This window comes from Micropterus salmoides, unplaced genomic scaffold (genome assembly GCF_014851395.1).
Source record: "Micropterus salmoides isolate LMB-PRFRI ecotype aquatic unplaced genomic scaffold, ASM1485139v1 Ms_hic_scaffold_16, whole genome shotgun sequence".
Taxonomy (NCBI): domain Eukaryota; kingdom Metazoa; phylum Chordata; class Actinopteri; order Centrarchiformes; family Centrarchidae; genus Micropterus; species Micropterus salmoides.
This window is the reverse complement of record NW_024040707.1, coordinates 7,926,766-7,941,563: the sequence shown is the minus strand read 5'-3', so window position 1 is coordinate 7,941,563 and position 14,798 is coordinate 7,926,766. Positions and strand designations below refer to the sequence as shown.

The 14,798-nt window shown below is 38.0% G+C and overlaps 1 protein-coding gene across 1 annotated transcript in view; it reads right to left on the bottom strand.

Annotated features, from left to right (window-relative positions):
• Positions 1-4,448: 4,448 nt before the first annotated feature.
• The window catches only part of LOC119905087 (basement membrane-specific heparan sulfate proteoglycan core protein-like), a 26,236-nt gene continuing 15,886 nt past the window's right edge, over positions 4,449-14,798 (bottom strand). Inside the window, exons 2-10 of the mRNA XM_038721811.1 lie at positions 14,506-14,628; positions 14,111-14,167; positions 11,709-11,784; positions 11,529-11,607; positions 11,097-11,144; positions 10,439-10,509; positions 10,248-10,331; positions 9,864-9,967; positions 4,449-7,108 (exon numbers count right to left, since the gene is read on the bottom strand). Coding sequence (XP_038577739.1) covers positions 6,936-7,108; positions 9,864-9,967; positions 10,248-10,331; positions 10,439-10,509; positions 11,097-11,144; positions 11,529-11,607; positions 11,709-11,784; positions 14,111-14,167; positions 14,506-14,628 — 815 coding nt within the window. The 3' untranslated portion in view covers positions 4,449-6,935. The remainder of the gene's footprint in view (positions 7,109-9,863; positions 9,968-10,247; positions 10,332-10,438; positions 10,510-11,096; positions 11,145-11,528; positions 11,608-11,708; positions 11,785-14,110; positions 14,168-14,505; positions 14,629-14,798) is intronic.

Genomic DNA, 14,798 nt, shown 5'->3' with positions numbered 1-14,798 from the left:
ATGATATGTATACATGACCAGTCTTTTTTTGTGTCTTGGGTCAAACGAATAAAATGATTTGTGACGCATATATTAAAATGCAGTAAAGACTCAATGATGACGGAAACAATAAATTAAGATTATATATGACAAATCTGAAAGGAGTGCAGATTACACAGGACTGATCTGGAGGAGGTAGGTTTATGTTATGATACAAAAATGTGTTTTGTCCACAAGCAGACACTCCTCTCTGAATGGATGATTTGATCATCACCTGATGCTTAGTAACCACATAAATCATTGTTTTTGTTGTGTTAATTACAAAGCTGGAGTTAACCTGTCAACTGTTGATATGGAGTTTTTTTTTTAGCAACAATTCTCTCTGAAGTCTGGGTCTGAAATGTGCTTTTGAATGCAATTTGCATGCAACCCTGACTGTAATGAACCCACAGACATCCTGTTTCTAAGAAAGTATGTGTGAAGGCTGTAATAACAACACCTTGAGAGCTAATTATATGACATTATTTTCTTTTAATGACAGCATACATTTATAAACATTGTGAAAAGAAGAAGAAATACCCTGCAACAAGAGAATGTGTGTGTTTGCTCTCTGATGAGACTAAAATGTCTCACTAAATGAGGAAGCTATTGCCAGCAACAGGTTAGCTTAGCTTATCATAAAGGCTGGGAACAAAGGTAAAGAGATTGCCTTGCTCTGCCCAGGGGTAAATAAATCTGCTCATTAAGAGTTAACAGTTATATCCCATTTCATTCACACAAGTGTAAAAACAGTATGGTGTAGTTTATTCAGAGTTATTCTGACATAAATCTTCCTCACTTCTAGCAATAGGGTTGCCAGGCAACCAGCTGGACTTCTGAAGTGACTGCTTTGCCCAAGAAAGTTTCCAGTCTTTATGCTAAATAGCTAAGCTAACTGGCTGGCAGCTGTAGCTTCATATTCAACATATAGATGTGAGAGTGGCATCATTATTCTCAATTAACCGTGGTCAAGCATGTGAAGTAGTGTATTTCCCAAAAAAATCTAACTATTCCTTTAACCCCTTAACGCCTGAATTTTTTTACAATAAAAAATAAATAAAATTATTTGTGTTTTCATTTGCTTTCAAGCTGATGTTAAATTAAGTGAAGATTGTTAATTTGTCTATAGAACATAGAAAAGATATAAATTCAGGTATGTGTAGGTATGACGCAAATTAGCGACAACAGGCATAAACGAGAAACCAGGGCCTGCAAAATGTTCCTAGGTAGGTATCGAATATGCACCCACAGGCACTGGGGGAATCCATGTCCCATCTTGGCTTGCAGTCTGCAAGGAAGAGGTATGATGCGAATTCTTGACAATCGGCATCAAGGGGTTAACACTGGAAAGCATAAGTGTTGGTATTTATGCGGGATGGCTGTGGCTTAGAGGTAGAGCAGGTCATCTGAAGATTGCTGGTTTGATCTGGAGTGTGTGTATGAAAAGGTATTAGGTTTCTGATGAGCAGTTGGCACCTTGCATGGCAGCTTATGCCATCACTGTATGAATGTTTGTGTGAATGTTGAAATGTAGTGTAGCGCGCTTTGAGTGGTCAGAATAATAGAAAGAGGCCATTTATGTAGTTTGATGATATTAACGTCTAGAGAATTACTAGAAATATTAACCTTAACATTTCTGCAATCTCATTTTATGTGCCGCTGCAGACACGCTATAGTACAAGTTTTTGTTTATCTAGCAACACTTAGTAGTGTTGTTGTCTGTCCTACAACTGTCCTACACTGTGATGACTGACTGAAATGAGTATCTCATAGTCCCCCCGCCCTGTGGAACATTCCAAGTGGAACCAGCCCATCCTGCGGTCTGCCAAACAGTGAAAAACATTAAACAGTCATATCATATGGAGATCAGATTCAGAGATTTCAACTGGGTTTTACAGGTCAAGATATCTGTTTTCCATGAATGTATACATCTCTATGTTTCATATGTATGTTAAGGTCTTGCTATGATGCACACTTCTTTTCTTTTGTTTTATCAAAACTCAACAGCTTTATAAGATAAAATCATAATTGTCAGAATTAAAATTGAATCCTACCAGCATGAAAACCTGACATAAATCTGAGGGACAGGTCAGTATCAAAGTAGCAACATAGCTGGAATAAAACAAAGCAGACTAAAGCACTCATAATATAAAATAATATAAAAGGTTGCTTGACTGAATATAATAATGATGTGATGTTGATTGGGTATCCACAAACCGGACCAGGGAAAGTTTTCAATGTCTTCAGTAACTAAAATAGATACAGTGCTATCCAGAAACATGAGTCTAAGTAATCTACTCATCATTTGTAAAGGCCATTCATTTGAGCGCAAAACTCATCACATAAGATATCAAATGACATGCTAAATGTTTGCCCTTATTTTGCCCTTGTTGAGTTGGTTTGTAGCACCGGAAACAATACTACATAGAGGATCCTGTGAATATTAGCCAATATCTACTATTGGTTGTCAGGACTACAACACTTTATATATAAAGTATTAGGAACATACAAGTGTTAATATCAGAAAGACACATTTTTTCAATTATATTAAAAACCTTTGATTATGCAAAAACAGTACAGTGAGCATTTCTCAAAGCTCTGTAAATTTGATTTGTTTCAGTCAAGGTCAAGGCCAAGGTCAAGGATATCTTTATTGTCCCCAAAGGGCAATTTGTTGTACAGACAGCATTCAATATAAAACTATCAATAGTCATGACTCACAAACAAGCAATATCAAAATAGGCAAAAGAAATACACTACGTTAAAAAGACCACAGTTAAAGTAAAAAACAAACTATAAAAAATATATAATAATAATAAAAACAATAAAACAACAAAATGGGATTACAGTGAATAATTAAAAAATGCAATGGCAGTTGGGACAAATGAATTCCTAAAACTGTTTGTCCTGCATGTTGGTGTCCTGTATCTACAGCCCGAAGGAAGCAACCTAAACTTCTCAAACATAGGGTGGCTGGGATCAGCCAGGACTGAATGGGCCTTCTTCAATGTCCGAAACTTAACCCTTAAGATCAGATCAGCATTGGTCCCCAGTGATCTTGTGGTGTTTGTAGAATATCTCAGTATGTATTTTTAGGGTTAGGGTGTTGTTCCTCAGTATCATGTAAAGGCACAGTAAGCAGCACCGCAAACCCAGTGCCCCTCCCTCTCTGGAAGTTCATGTTTCTTCCATAGCCCCTTCCTTCTCCCACCTCTCTGTGGAGTTTGACTGACAGTATTTGGGATTTGCTAAAACCTGAGCTATAATACTGGCAGTCACAAACATGAGCACAACTGTTTTCTTTATGATTTCCTTCTATTACTGGCTTATGCATTATTCAAATACTGACTTGTGAGATGAGGTTATTTGTATTCACTATTACAGATTAACCATATCTTTATACACTCATCTCTACCTGTGTTATAGTCCCTTCATAAACTGCTTATCCTACTTTCTTTTGAACACTGATACACACTTGTGAAAGTGAAAAGATTCCATCATGGAGTCCCCTGAGGGTTGTAAAGAAAGAGAGAGCAACTTGAGAATGTGACTGACCTGACCTAAGAATTGAGGTGTTTCCTAAACAGTATTTAACAGCAATACCCATGGCCCTGCTGTTAAATGTCACAAATATGTACTGTATTAAAAATATGTAATATATTAAATAACCAGGTTTGGTGTAGAATAACTGATAACTGAATAACTGACACACCCAGAGCCAAGAGAGTGATGCGTTTCTGACAACTCAATTTCTTAAAAAACAATGATTCAAGTCAGTGTTATATATGTCAATATATAAGTCAGTTTTTTGTTCAGATTGTTTATTGTCAATTATGTACCAAATGTTGAGCACATTTGTGATGGGATCTTATTATTAGTGGAACAGGAGCACACATCGTACCAGATATGAGTGACAATACAGCAATTCAGAAGAAATTGTTGAAGAGAGTTGGTCATTGAGATGACACTGGTTCAGTGTGTCATGTGCAGTGTTTTAAATGCCACTGATGAGCCTGGTGCTATGGTGCTTTCAGTCTAGAAATGCTTGAAATGTCAGGAATGTGTTTTGTTACTGGCACACAAAAAAACCCCAATACAAACCTAAGACATGACAAGACAAGAGGACATGTTTTATTGAAGTCTTTCCAAGAATCTCATCTGCATCTAACAGTGTCTTAAAAGCGAATTATTTGTTTTGTAATGTAAGTAAAAAAAACCTTGGTTGTGTGAGAGTGATGATTTATTCATTGCTAGATGGGTAAGTGGGAAATTTGAGAAGCCTCTTTTCAGTGAAAGGGTGTAAGGCTTACCTGTACAATGGATTATTTGGGAACAATGAGGTGATATTGTGGGATAATGCTCCAAGAACCCTCCCAGCATAAAGCATAACACAGCAGTACAGACATGAAAAAAGAAAACTCACGAGATTACAAATAGCACATGAATTTTGTTTTTAATTAAGAAACACCAAGGGCAAGGGGAGTGTTTTTTCAACACCTGAAATGGATGTCAGGTCATCCTGACATGGACAGTATTATATCTGGTACAATATCATTCATTTAATCTGAGTCATCTTCCTTTTCTGCTATTTAGAAGTGAATCAGAAAAAAATGTTTTTAAATTTTCTAAATGAACATTTCCATCATTACTAAAAGTGCACCTTTCATATTTTGCAATGGCCTAAAAATAACCAAAAAGCAGTGACAGTTTCTTGACAACTTTGCATTGGGCAAGAGTGTACAGTGTATATATGAAAATCCAGTTTAAGAGCAGATACACAACCAACAAGGAGTGCACACATCATTCTCTGCTACAGTGTCCTAAACCTGCAGCAAAGCAGTGGCTCTTTTCGATCCACATGTTCCTGACAACACATATTCAAACATGATGACACCTTTCTGTGGAGATAAATAATGTATTTGTTGTATTTGGAGACTAAGACTTTTTTCAATAAGCAAATAAGAAGACCAGTTTCTAACCATTTGACCAGGCAATTCCTGTCAGGTATTAACCTTTCATGGAACTTACCGGGGGGGCAAAACATGATGGCAAAAACAAGGGGATGTGGGAGCCAATACACAATAACCAGATGAAAGATAATAGCAAGCTGCTTGTGAGTGCTCCAAAACAGCAGAATCAAGTCTTGAAACAAAAGCGTTGAAAAAGAGGAAAAGAAAAACTTAAAATAAATTAAAATGAAGCAAGTCTAAGAGAAAGGATAGTGCTCATTTTTAGGATATTAATACAAACATTTTAAGCTTACAAAAATGAGAAAAAAGTTTGTGAACCCCAAAGTGATCGTGCCGTTGTGGTACTGAGGTGTGGTCGACTAAAGGTGGGCGAGCATGCTTTATTCGAGCTACACTTCTGGTCACAGCACCTGCAGGAAGCTTCCGCCGCATTCCCACATGACTAAACACTATCCCAACTGTGTCCTACTGCTGTTGGCTGCAGATGAATCTCCCGCTGCAGAGAAAACAACCCATAGAACCACAGAGCCTTCAGAGTTTTATAGCTTACTGAATTGTTGCTAAAGCTACCAAACCTGAAATTTAAGAAACATCTTGAGGCAGTTCTGGGTTGACCCTCCTGAGGATATGGATGACACATGCATGTGCACACACACAAACACACACCTGACTCCATACTAGGGCTAAAGTAGAGTGACCTGTGAGAGGCTGATACATACACAACCACACATGTACTAGCAGACACACTCATTCTCAATTAATAGCGATATCTACCTGACTGGCAGATAGTTTTACACATAAAACAATATCTTCAACAACCACACATAAAAAATGACACCCTTTTCAACTCTTTAAAGCAGTTTTTTGAGATCTACTCAATCAAATAAGGCTGTGGAGGCAACAAATCATGCCATATTATAGTAAAGTCAACCTCAAATGCCATGCATATAGACAAATGTTACACTACCGTATACCTTTTTAGACTGTTTCTTTATCTAAGTAACCAAATCACACACAAAAAACACTTCTACATGTGAGAGACAGGAAACCATATGACTATGTGCTGTATCTTCATGTCTGACAATAGCACCAAGGTTTCTTTCTTTTTCATAAAAAAGAATAAAATAAAAAACAGACAGAAGACACAACAGCGCTGTGAATGACTTGCAAAGCAGCCGTGTTAAAGCGGCAGTAAATGTAACGTTTGCGGTTGCTAATTTGTATTTAACGACCTGAGTTGTGTACTGAAGCTGCATGTGACTGTGACCGTGTGCGCTCCTCTTCCAACAATTTGCAAAAGACTGTAAGCATGCTCGCGTGTCAAAAAAAGAGGTTCCTCTACAGAAGTGAAGAGAGAAGGCCTAAATATCTTCAAGTATTAATACAGTTAGGCCTAAAAAAGCCCTGGACACACAGTATTAGAACCCAGAATAAACTCTAGGAAAGTTAAAGAGCAGTTATGGTTAGTTTGCATGTTTTCCCCCACAAATATAATATATATATTCATATGTATATAAATAAAAATTCAGTGCTGTAAAAACATCTCCAACTCCATAGGATCTGACCCATCGTAGAAGGCCTAATATGTTTTACTTTTACGCCTCTCATGGCTAAAACTACTGCTGGAAGTATGTAAACTGTACTGGTTCTCCTGTGTTAATAGTCCTTCATTGAGAATACAACACTGAGGAAGAGAAGACTTGTTAACATAGTTTAATTTTTTCTCTCTTTTTTGGTTTTACTGCACACAGAGAAACATATCTTGTTGTGTCATCTTGATTTTTTTTTTGGTAGCAGCAAAGCACCAAGTTTGTGTCAGCCTCTTTGTGTGTAAGTCTCTCTGTGTGAGTCTGCTGTGTGTGTGTGTGTGTGTGTGTGTGTGTGTGTGGCATCACTCCATAGTCTCTGCGTTTGTGTTTATGTGTGTGTTTGTCTGTGTGCTGCAATCTAAGAAGAGCATGGTTGCACGTTGATGCCATGGGCTGCATGGGCTTGCAGGTCAATGGCTTGGGCTGGCTGCTGTCCTGGCCGGGCGTTCATCAGTGTCAGGTTCCTCATGCAGCCCGTCATTCCTGACAAAAACTTCCCTCCTGTCATAGCAGCCAAGTCTGGGGCTCCGCCTGTCAAATGAGAAAACTCACATAATAAGCAACCAGTGATAAACTTCCTCATTGAACATTTGTATCCACAAAACAGTTTTGAGGAAATGTTGTCTGATACAGCTTTAAATAAACTTCACTAATTAAGTAACTTAGCTAACTTTGTTAGCGTTAGCTTACCGGCTAAAATGCTGTAACTACTGTTACAAGACATTCTACAGCAGTGTGCAGCGTACATTTATGAAAAAAGCTAGCTTTAGCTAGGTAGCTAGCTGAAAAGGCTCGTGCTTAGTGTGACCAATCAGTGCTCTGGACATACATGGACATCCATCCAGTTGTCATATAAACAGGAGTAAAATTAGAAATGTGGTGAGAAAAATAGCAAACACATAAGTGATAAAAGATTTTGTCGCGATAACGAGATAATTTTGTCGTGATCTCGAGATCACAAGATCTCAAAAGAGTAGTGCAACACAGGATTTGGCAAGAACGTTTGTTAATGGTAATTTCATGGTGATTTTAGTGTCACTGATTAGCTCAGTGAGTAAGGTACATGACTTGTTGTTGTGAGTTTGATCCTTATGGAAGACCAGTTTTTAAAAAATATATACTTTTTCATATTCCTCTTCAACAAAGTTCTTATGAAGATTCACATGCTCACAATTAATCACGTGCTAGAGCGTGCGCATCCCAGCAATTGGTCCACATTCACCAACAAATGGACTTCTCATTTCCCCATCATTCCTAGGCAGAGGAAATTTATCCGCTTCTCATTCCATTCTTCAATCCATTTAACTACACATTTCCTGATGACTATGTGCTGTATCTTCATGTCGGGAAATGTGTGATTGGTAGGGATGGGATGCTCAATACTGATGTGTCGACGCTGTGTCGAGATACCGAAGCACAGACGTTTCGAAACACTGCTTCAAAGCGTGGTTCAAAACGTCAATGTCACGTGACCACAGTGAAGCAAGGTTTCGGTGTGTTTCACCCCTGTTTCGACAGGTGGCACACCTGCTGCTTCTACGCTTGATTCACAGTGTTTGGAACAAACCACACATCAGCCTCTAACTCATCTGACATTGTTCCAAAGACACACAATCCTTTTATTTATTGGAGCGACGTGCTGTAGTATATCGGCACCTGTAGGCCAAAACATACTTTTTGCCGGCAACAAATGTTCCATGTCACCAAATTTTTCCAAGGCTGGGGATGTCAATTATGAAAAGAAAAACGACTCAGCCACAGCTGAATATTTCTGAATAAAAATCTTGACATATAACAAATGTGAGACATTTTTCATTTATCATTCTTGAAACAACTTCAACTTTACTCAGTTACAGATTTTTTATCCATTACACCTCATCACTGCCAGCACTCATTAATTATTAATTATTATTACACTAGGGCCTATATCTTTCCTGCTAATTATCATTACACATCTATTAATAAGCTACTGTGTAATACTGTAGATATCCACATTTATTACTATAATTTTAGATATGTATACTTTATTGAATTCTCTACTCACTATAACTTCAACTTTATTTCTATAGTGTTTATGCCTTGCGAGTATCTGCAACAAAGAAATCATCCTCGTAGATCAATAAAGTATTTCGATTGTGAAAATGGATAGGGTAGTGGTTAAGACAAATGCCTTTAGTGGGAGAGATGTGGGTTTGATTCCCACTGTGATACATGTGTCCCTGAAGACACCACTAGTTGCTCTCAAGCTGCGCCCTCTGACACAGCAATTGTGATTTGCTTTTGAGAAAAGCGTCAGCTAAATGAGTGATAACTTATTAAACAACACACAGATGTGTTTCATTAAAAAGATTTTATTGCAATCACCATCTGCTGTCTCTGACAATCTGAAGGCATTTGTTTGTTTGTTGTATGGTGATTTCTCCGAAATTGTGTTGGTTATGTATTGATAAGACGTTTAGATTTGTAAACGCTGGTCAATCATTGTTTCAATGAAACCCCTACCAAGATGTGTCGATATCAATAGTGACCAGTAGGTGTCACCGTGGAGACGAGTGTCGAAGTGTTTCGAAGCCTCGACACCATTCCGGCACAATTGCTTCAAACGTTTCAGTGTTTCATAAAGCCTCGCTTTGCCCATCACTAGTGATTGGATTTCCCTGAATCTCAACAACTTCAACTTTGTTGAAGAGAATGATTAAAAACACACAAAATAAGAATAAACAATCTTTGCAGAGCGGGGGTTGAGTCTGCAATTCTTGGGATGCAAGTCCTGCGCTCTACCAACTGAGCTAAATGCTGACTCAGTAAATTAACACAAAATTTATCACAAAGAAACGCATCTGCTGACCCCTGTATTCATCTATGGTTCGTTATCTCAAGATCACGAGAAAATTATAATCTTTATTTTTATTTATTTATTTTATTTATCCTGTTATCACGAGAAAACAACAGTCGTTATCTCGAGATCATGAGATACTTATCTCGTTATCACGGGAAAACAGAGTAAAATAAAAATATGCATCGATGGACAAAAAAACAGAAGAGTAAAACATATTAAAATTTCATTTAATTTAATCAACTGTAAAAAGCTTTGAAAAAAAGAAAAACAACCTTTTTAGTAACTGTTAAAGGAAAAGCATAAAGGTTTATATTTTTTCCCACTACCTTTTATATATTTAACCAACGGTATTATCTATTGATGTACTCAGTGATATATCTAACTTGTCTGATAAACTCTCAATACATTTTTATCAGTTTTGGCGTTCCATACTTTCAGTCCACTCACCCAGGTATATGCTGCCTTTGGTGTTGACCATGAGGCTTCTGCCTTTAGACTGTCCATGTTGTGCGGCTCCTCCATCAATCTGGATGTATCCATCTTTTCCAGTTCTGCAAGAAAATAGAAACATGAGGGCATGAACACAATTCAATACAAGCACTGAACATGCACAGAAAAATCTGAAAACTGCAGAATCTGTTGCTATATTGATAATAGCTGATACTAACTTTAGGTTAGAAGAACCCAGGTTTAGTCCTACACACCTGTCATTAAGAATTTTTTGTGTGCAAGAACTTTGTTGAAAAGAGCACCTACTGAAACTTTGAATGGTTAGTTTGGACATTCATATTGTACAGTGTATATCTAAACATACGTAATTTGCAAACATACCTGACGGCTGTGATTTTATGCCATCTCCCATCATTGATGGACTTCTGGGACAAAATCTCTGCTTCTCCGCTGCCCAACTGGTAACTGGATATCATTCAAATCATCAGCATTACTACAACATTAACATGAGCTGAAAATAATAATACTCATCTAGATGTCAACAGAACTACAGGTTTAATGGGATGAGTCACCTGAAAACAAGGTGTCCATTTTGTAGCCCGAGGCTAATGAAGTCTTTGCCTTTGCCGTGTTCTCCAAGTTCCTGGAAATGAATGTGTTTAGTCATCAGAGGTAGAAAATGTTGTGTGACTAAATGCTGTGAACCACTGACCAACTGCCCTGCAGTAATTTTTCGTACTAAGTATTATAATAGTAAACATCAGGCAATGCAGACAGATCAATATGTTATTTCAGTGACAGCACAACTTAAATCTGAATTGAATAATAGTTGAGTTAAAACAGAAACTGAAAAAAAAAATTGAAAAAAAAACCCCCATTTCAAACCATTAGATTCATTTTCAATCTGTGAAATACAATTACAAATGTCACCTACAATTCAGTTTGAACATTTCAAATTCAAGACTAATGAATTCAGATTTAATTTGTGTTGGCACTAAAATGACTCCAGAGATTTCTCCCAACAGTATGTAGTGTGACATAAAACCTTTCATGCACAATAATGACAAGAAAAGCCATCATACACATTGTGCAATATAAACACACATAGTTTCCTTTCAAATCATGTGGTTCTCCAGATATATCTTGTAATTGTTCTACCATACATATTTGCATGGACAGCACATGTCATGAAACAAATAAATACGGAGTGTCTTGTGATTGAGTGGATACCTTTTTACTAGCATGCACCTTTCGCAAAATGCGTGCGCCATTGGTTTCCTGAGGAGAATGGAGGGTGAGTTAGGGAAGCAACATGCATTTATTTAGTGGTGTCAGATAGAGCCAGGCTCGCAGCCAACATGCCCAACAATGTTACAGCCTCAGATATACAAGTATGAATTAGACAGTTTGATGTTGAATGCTGCTCAACAGCCAGTGAAACCTTGAAATGAAAGAAAACGCAGTAATGCGTAAGTGACGTATTATTGTTGACATGTAAGTCCAAAACTCACTGAATGGTATGAGAACATTAATGTGTGTCACTGAGGAAAATGGGTATGATTAAAAGTGCTGATGTAGCAAAGTTATGGTGAGGATGAAAAGGTGCAAGGGTAGATGCGAGTATCAAGTTGAAACCACGGCTCAAGATAGGATGGGACTTACTACTCCCTGCCACAAGATCAGGCCCTCAGAGGAGTCAGTGTTAATCTCCAGTTCGATGGTCTCTGGTGAGTCATGAGCGCTAAAACAGAAAAATAACAATAATTTTACCCATGGTGCATTGTTACATCATCTCCTTATGATATATCTGTGAGAATGTGTAGAAAAGCAAACTACAGTTACCTCCTTGGAAAAATGGATTTAGGAAGGGCAATGTATCCATCATTGTGGAAATGAGCTGCATACGGATAGGGTGAATCTACAGAAAATACAGTAAATAAAAATCAATACAATATTCAAATAATAAGGATACTGTGAACTTTCATCCTCACTGTTATGGTGCCATCCAGTGGTGAAAGCATGGAAGAAACCCTGGCGAGACAAGTGTGACACCAAAACGTGTGACCTATCAGATTCTGTGACCCAAATGGCAAGTTAAGCGCAAGAGGCTTTGTTGACGATGTAAAGCGGTTGCAGTTTGGTTGGATTTAGGCACCAAAAGTACTTGGTTATGGTTAGGAAAACATCGTCGTTTGGATGTAGTCACAGAATCTGATAGGTCACAGGTTTTGGTGTTACACTGGCTTGGTTAGATAACAGTTATCGACAAAGAGGTATTCTTTCATTTGAATCACTTAGCACAGTATTAAATTTTTTGGTGGTGTTTAAAGCTTAAAGACTTTGTAATTTTAACAAGAAGAAATATCTCATTCTTTCTCCAATGAAAAGTTTAATTCATAAACAATAAAACACCCCCATGCTCAGTTACACTTTGGGATTTTGCTGCTACAGCTAATTTTTGGTGACTTCTGCTAACATATAGCTAGCAGTAGCACAAATAAAGAAAGATTATAAAGTCCGCAAACTGACTCAGTAAGCAATATCTGTCAAAAGTTTGCTAGCATTAGCTATTAGCATTAGCTATCATTATCACCATAAACTACATACCAGACCAAACAAATATGTAGTAGCAAAAACAAAGAGTGTATAAATGAGCAGTTGTGTTTTATTGGTCAGGAATTCAACGTTCCGTTTTTCATGTGTATCTCAAAAGCTAGTCTCACTTTAAACACATAAATGAAATAAAATATAATTCTAAATTTAGCAATGTACACAAATCCGTTTGCAAATACTGCTGCAGACCTCGACTGTGGAGTAGCTTCCGGTGCAGGCTCCACTCTCAAGCATAGAGTGTCAAGACAGGAAATAACCATAAATAAACTTTTTTTTTTATGTCCCCCACAGGACGTAACGTGTTTTTTCGCTACTCTCGTGACAACGGTAACATTGAGAAAAGTTTGAATGCATTGATCTTGGTATATGTTCGCCGTCAAAATAGCTACCGCTATCAATATAAATAACACAAATTACAGAATGTTACTCATGCGTAAATTAGGTTATTTGTCGTTATACATAGGTATGATTAAGTGGTAGGATTAGCTTTTTTTTCTTTGGATAAGTAAGCTACTGTGTGTTCGGCTTTATTAACCTTTTTTTTGTAAAGCATTTAGCAAGGGCATAGGTCTGGATTTGTCTTAATATGTTGACTATGACCGTTCGGTGTAACATTAGCTGGTTTCACACTTTCAACAGCGTGCAAAGACTTTGCTGGCTGTATGAATTCATCTTAGTTGAATTGAAGTTTATGTATCGTTACTACGACAGTGTTTCCCAACCCTCTCCTGGAGAAAGTTAACCCCTGTCCTGTATGATTTAATATCTCCCTGCTTCAACACAGCTGATTTAAGCAGCTTCCGGATCCTGACAGTGGAGAAGACCTGAGAGCGGAGCCTGTACCGGACTCCACAGTGGAGGTCTGCTGTTAGACACTCTTGGGCAATTTCAGAAACAAAAACAATTAAAAATTTCTATATGAACCAGGCTCCATGATGCAAACTCATTTGACAGTCCTCACCACAACATGACCACATTATTGACATTCCTCACACACTATACCATCTCCAACCTTTCAAAGTGAACTCCCCATGGGCCCATGCACAAATACCACATTAAGTAAAGAATATGGTTGAAATCCACTTCAACACCCCCAAACACCACCGCACTGCGCTTTCAACAGACAGTTCAGTTGTTAGTAACAGCGTAAATGTGTGGAGCAGACTAAATGTTCTGACTTGAAGAGGAAAATTATTTGTTTTGCATATTGTCTTGTTTTATAGACAGGCATTCTTGAAGGAGACGGAAACAAGATTTAAGTTGTGAGTAACCATCTTACAGACATTGACGTAACAAAAGGGAAAAGGAAAAACAAAAACAAGGGGAATTCCACATTAGGTATAGGTCCAAAAACAGGCAGCACAAATCAGTTGATCTCCCAACTACATTCTACCATCATATTACCTTTTAGCATTGATGCAGAATTCCCCTCTCCCAACTTTCCAATGGGGATAAGAGCCTCAGTTGCCAGTTGAGTACAGACGCATGTTTGGTTTGTTTTTATGCGCGAACATGTGTTAGGCAATAGGTAGTTGAGGTTGAGCTTGGAAGGGACATGGGGCCCCTCGAGCTCAGACGGGCCCCTGTTAGTCACGGTCGTGTCAGGCAGACTGAATATTGAGATACTGTACCATTTGCCTCGCTAGCTTCCAAATTCCACAGGGCCTCGGGAAAGATGGAGACCTGGCCTGTGTGTGCAGGATATAGCCATGAGAGCGCAGGGGTAAGACATACATAATCACTTAGGGTTTACCCTCCCAGCATACAGTGCAATGCTGCTTGATGACGAATATCTTTGTCGATAGGATGCAGGTGTATGCTGTAAGTAAATGTGCTATAGGGGGACAAATGCTTTGGACATTTGGAGAATTGTTTTCAGAACGTCTTTCAGACAAACTGGCTGCAATTAAAATTGTATAGTCATTAATGAACAATACAATAAAACAATTTTTCCCTACACATTCTGCTATTTCTGGCTTTGATATAATATTTGGTATACAGGGATATGTAGCTAGTCAAGACTTACCTTCTTCACAGTTCAGGCCTTTGTGGCCGGATGTACACACACACTGGCCGTTTACACATATGCCACCATTCTGGCATTGAAGGTTGCTCTGGCACACGTCTTTCACCACCTCACAACGCTCACCTGTAGGGTCACATACCAGTTATGGGTCGGGGTGAAAGGTCGATGGTCAAGTTCACATGAAAGGCAGGGCGAGTTCGGCTTTGGAGATAATTCATGGAAAATGCTCTCTTTATGTTTGTTTTTTGGTTTGTTTTTAAGCAATTTTAAATGAAAAATATAATATTTTTGAA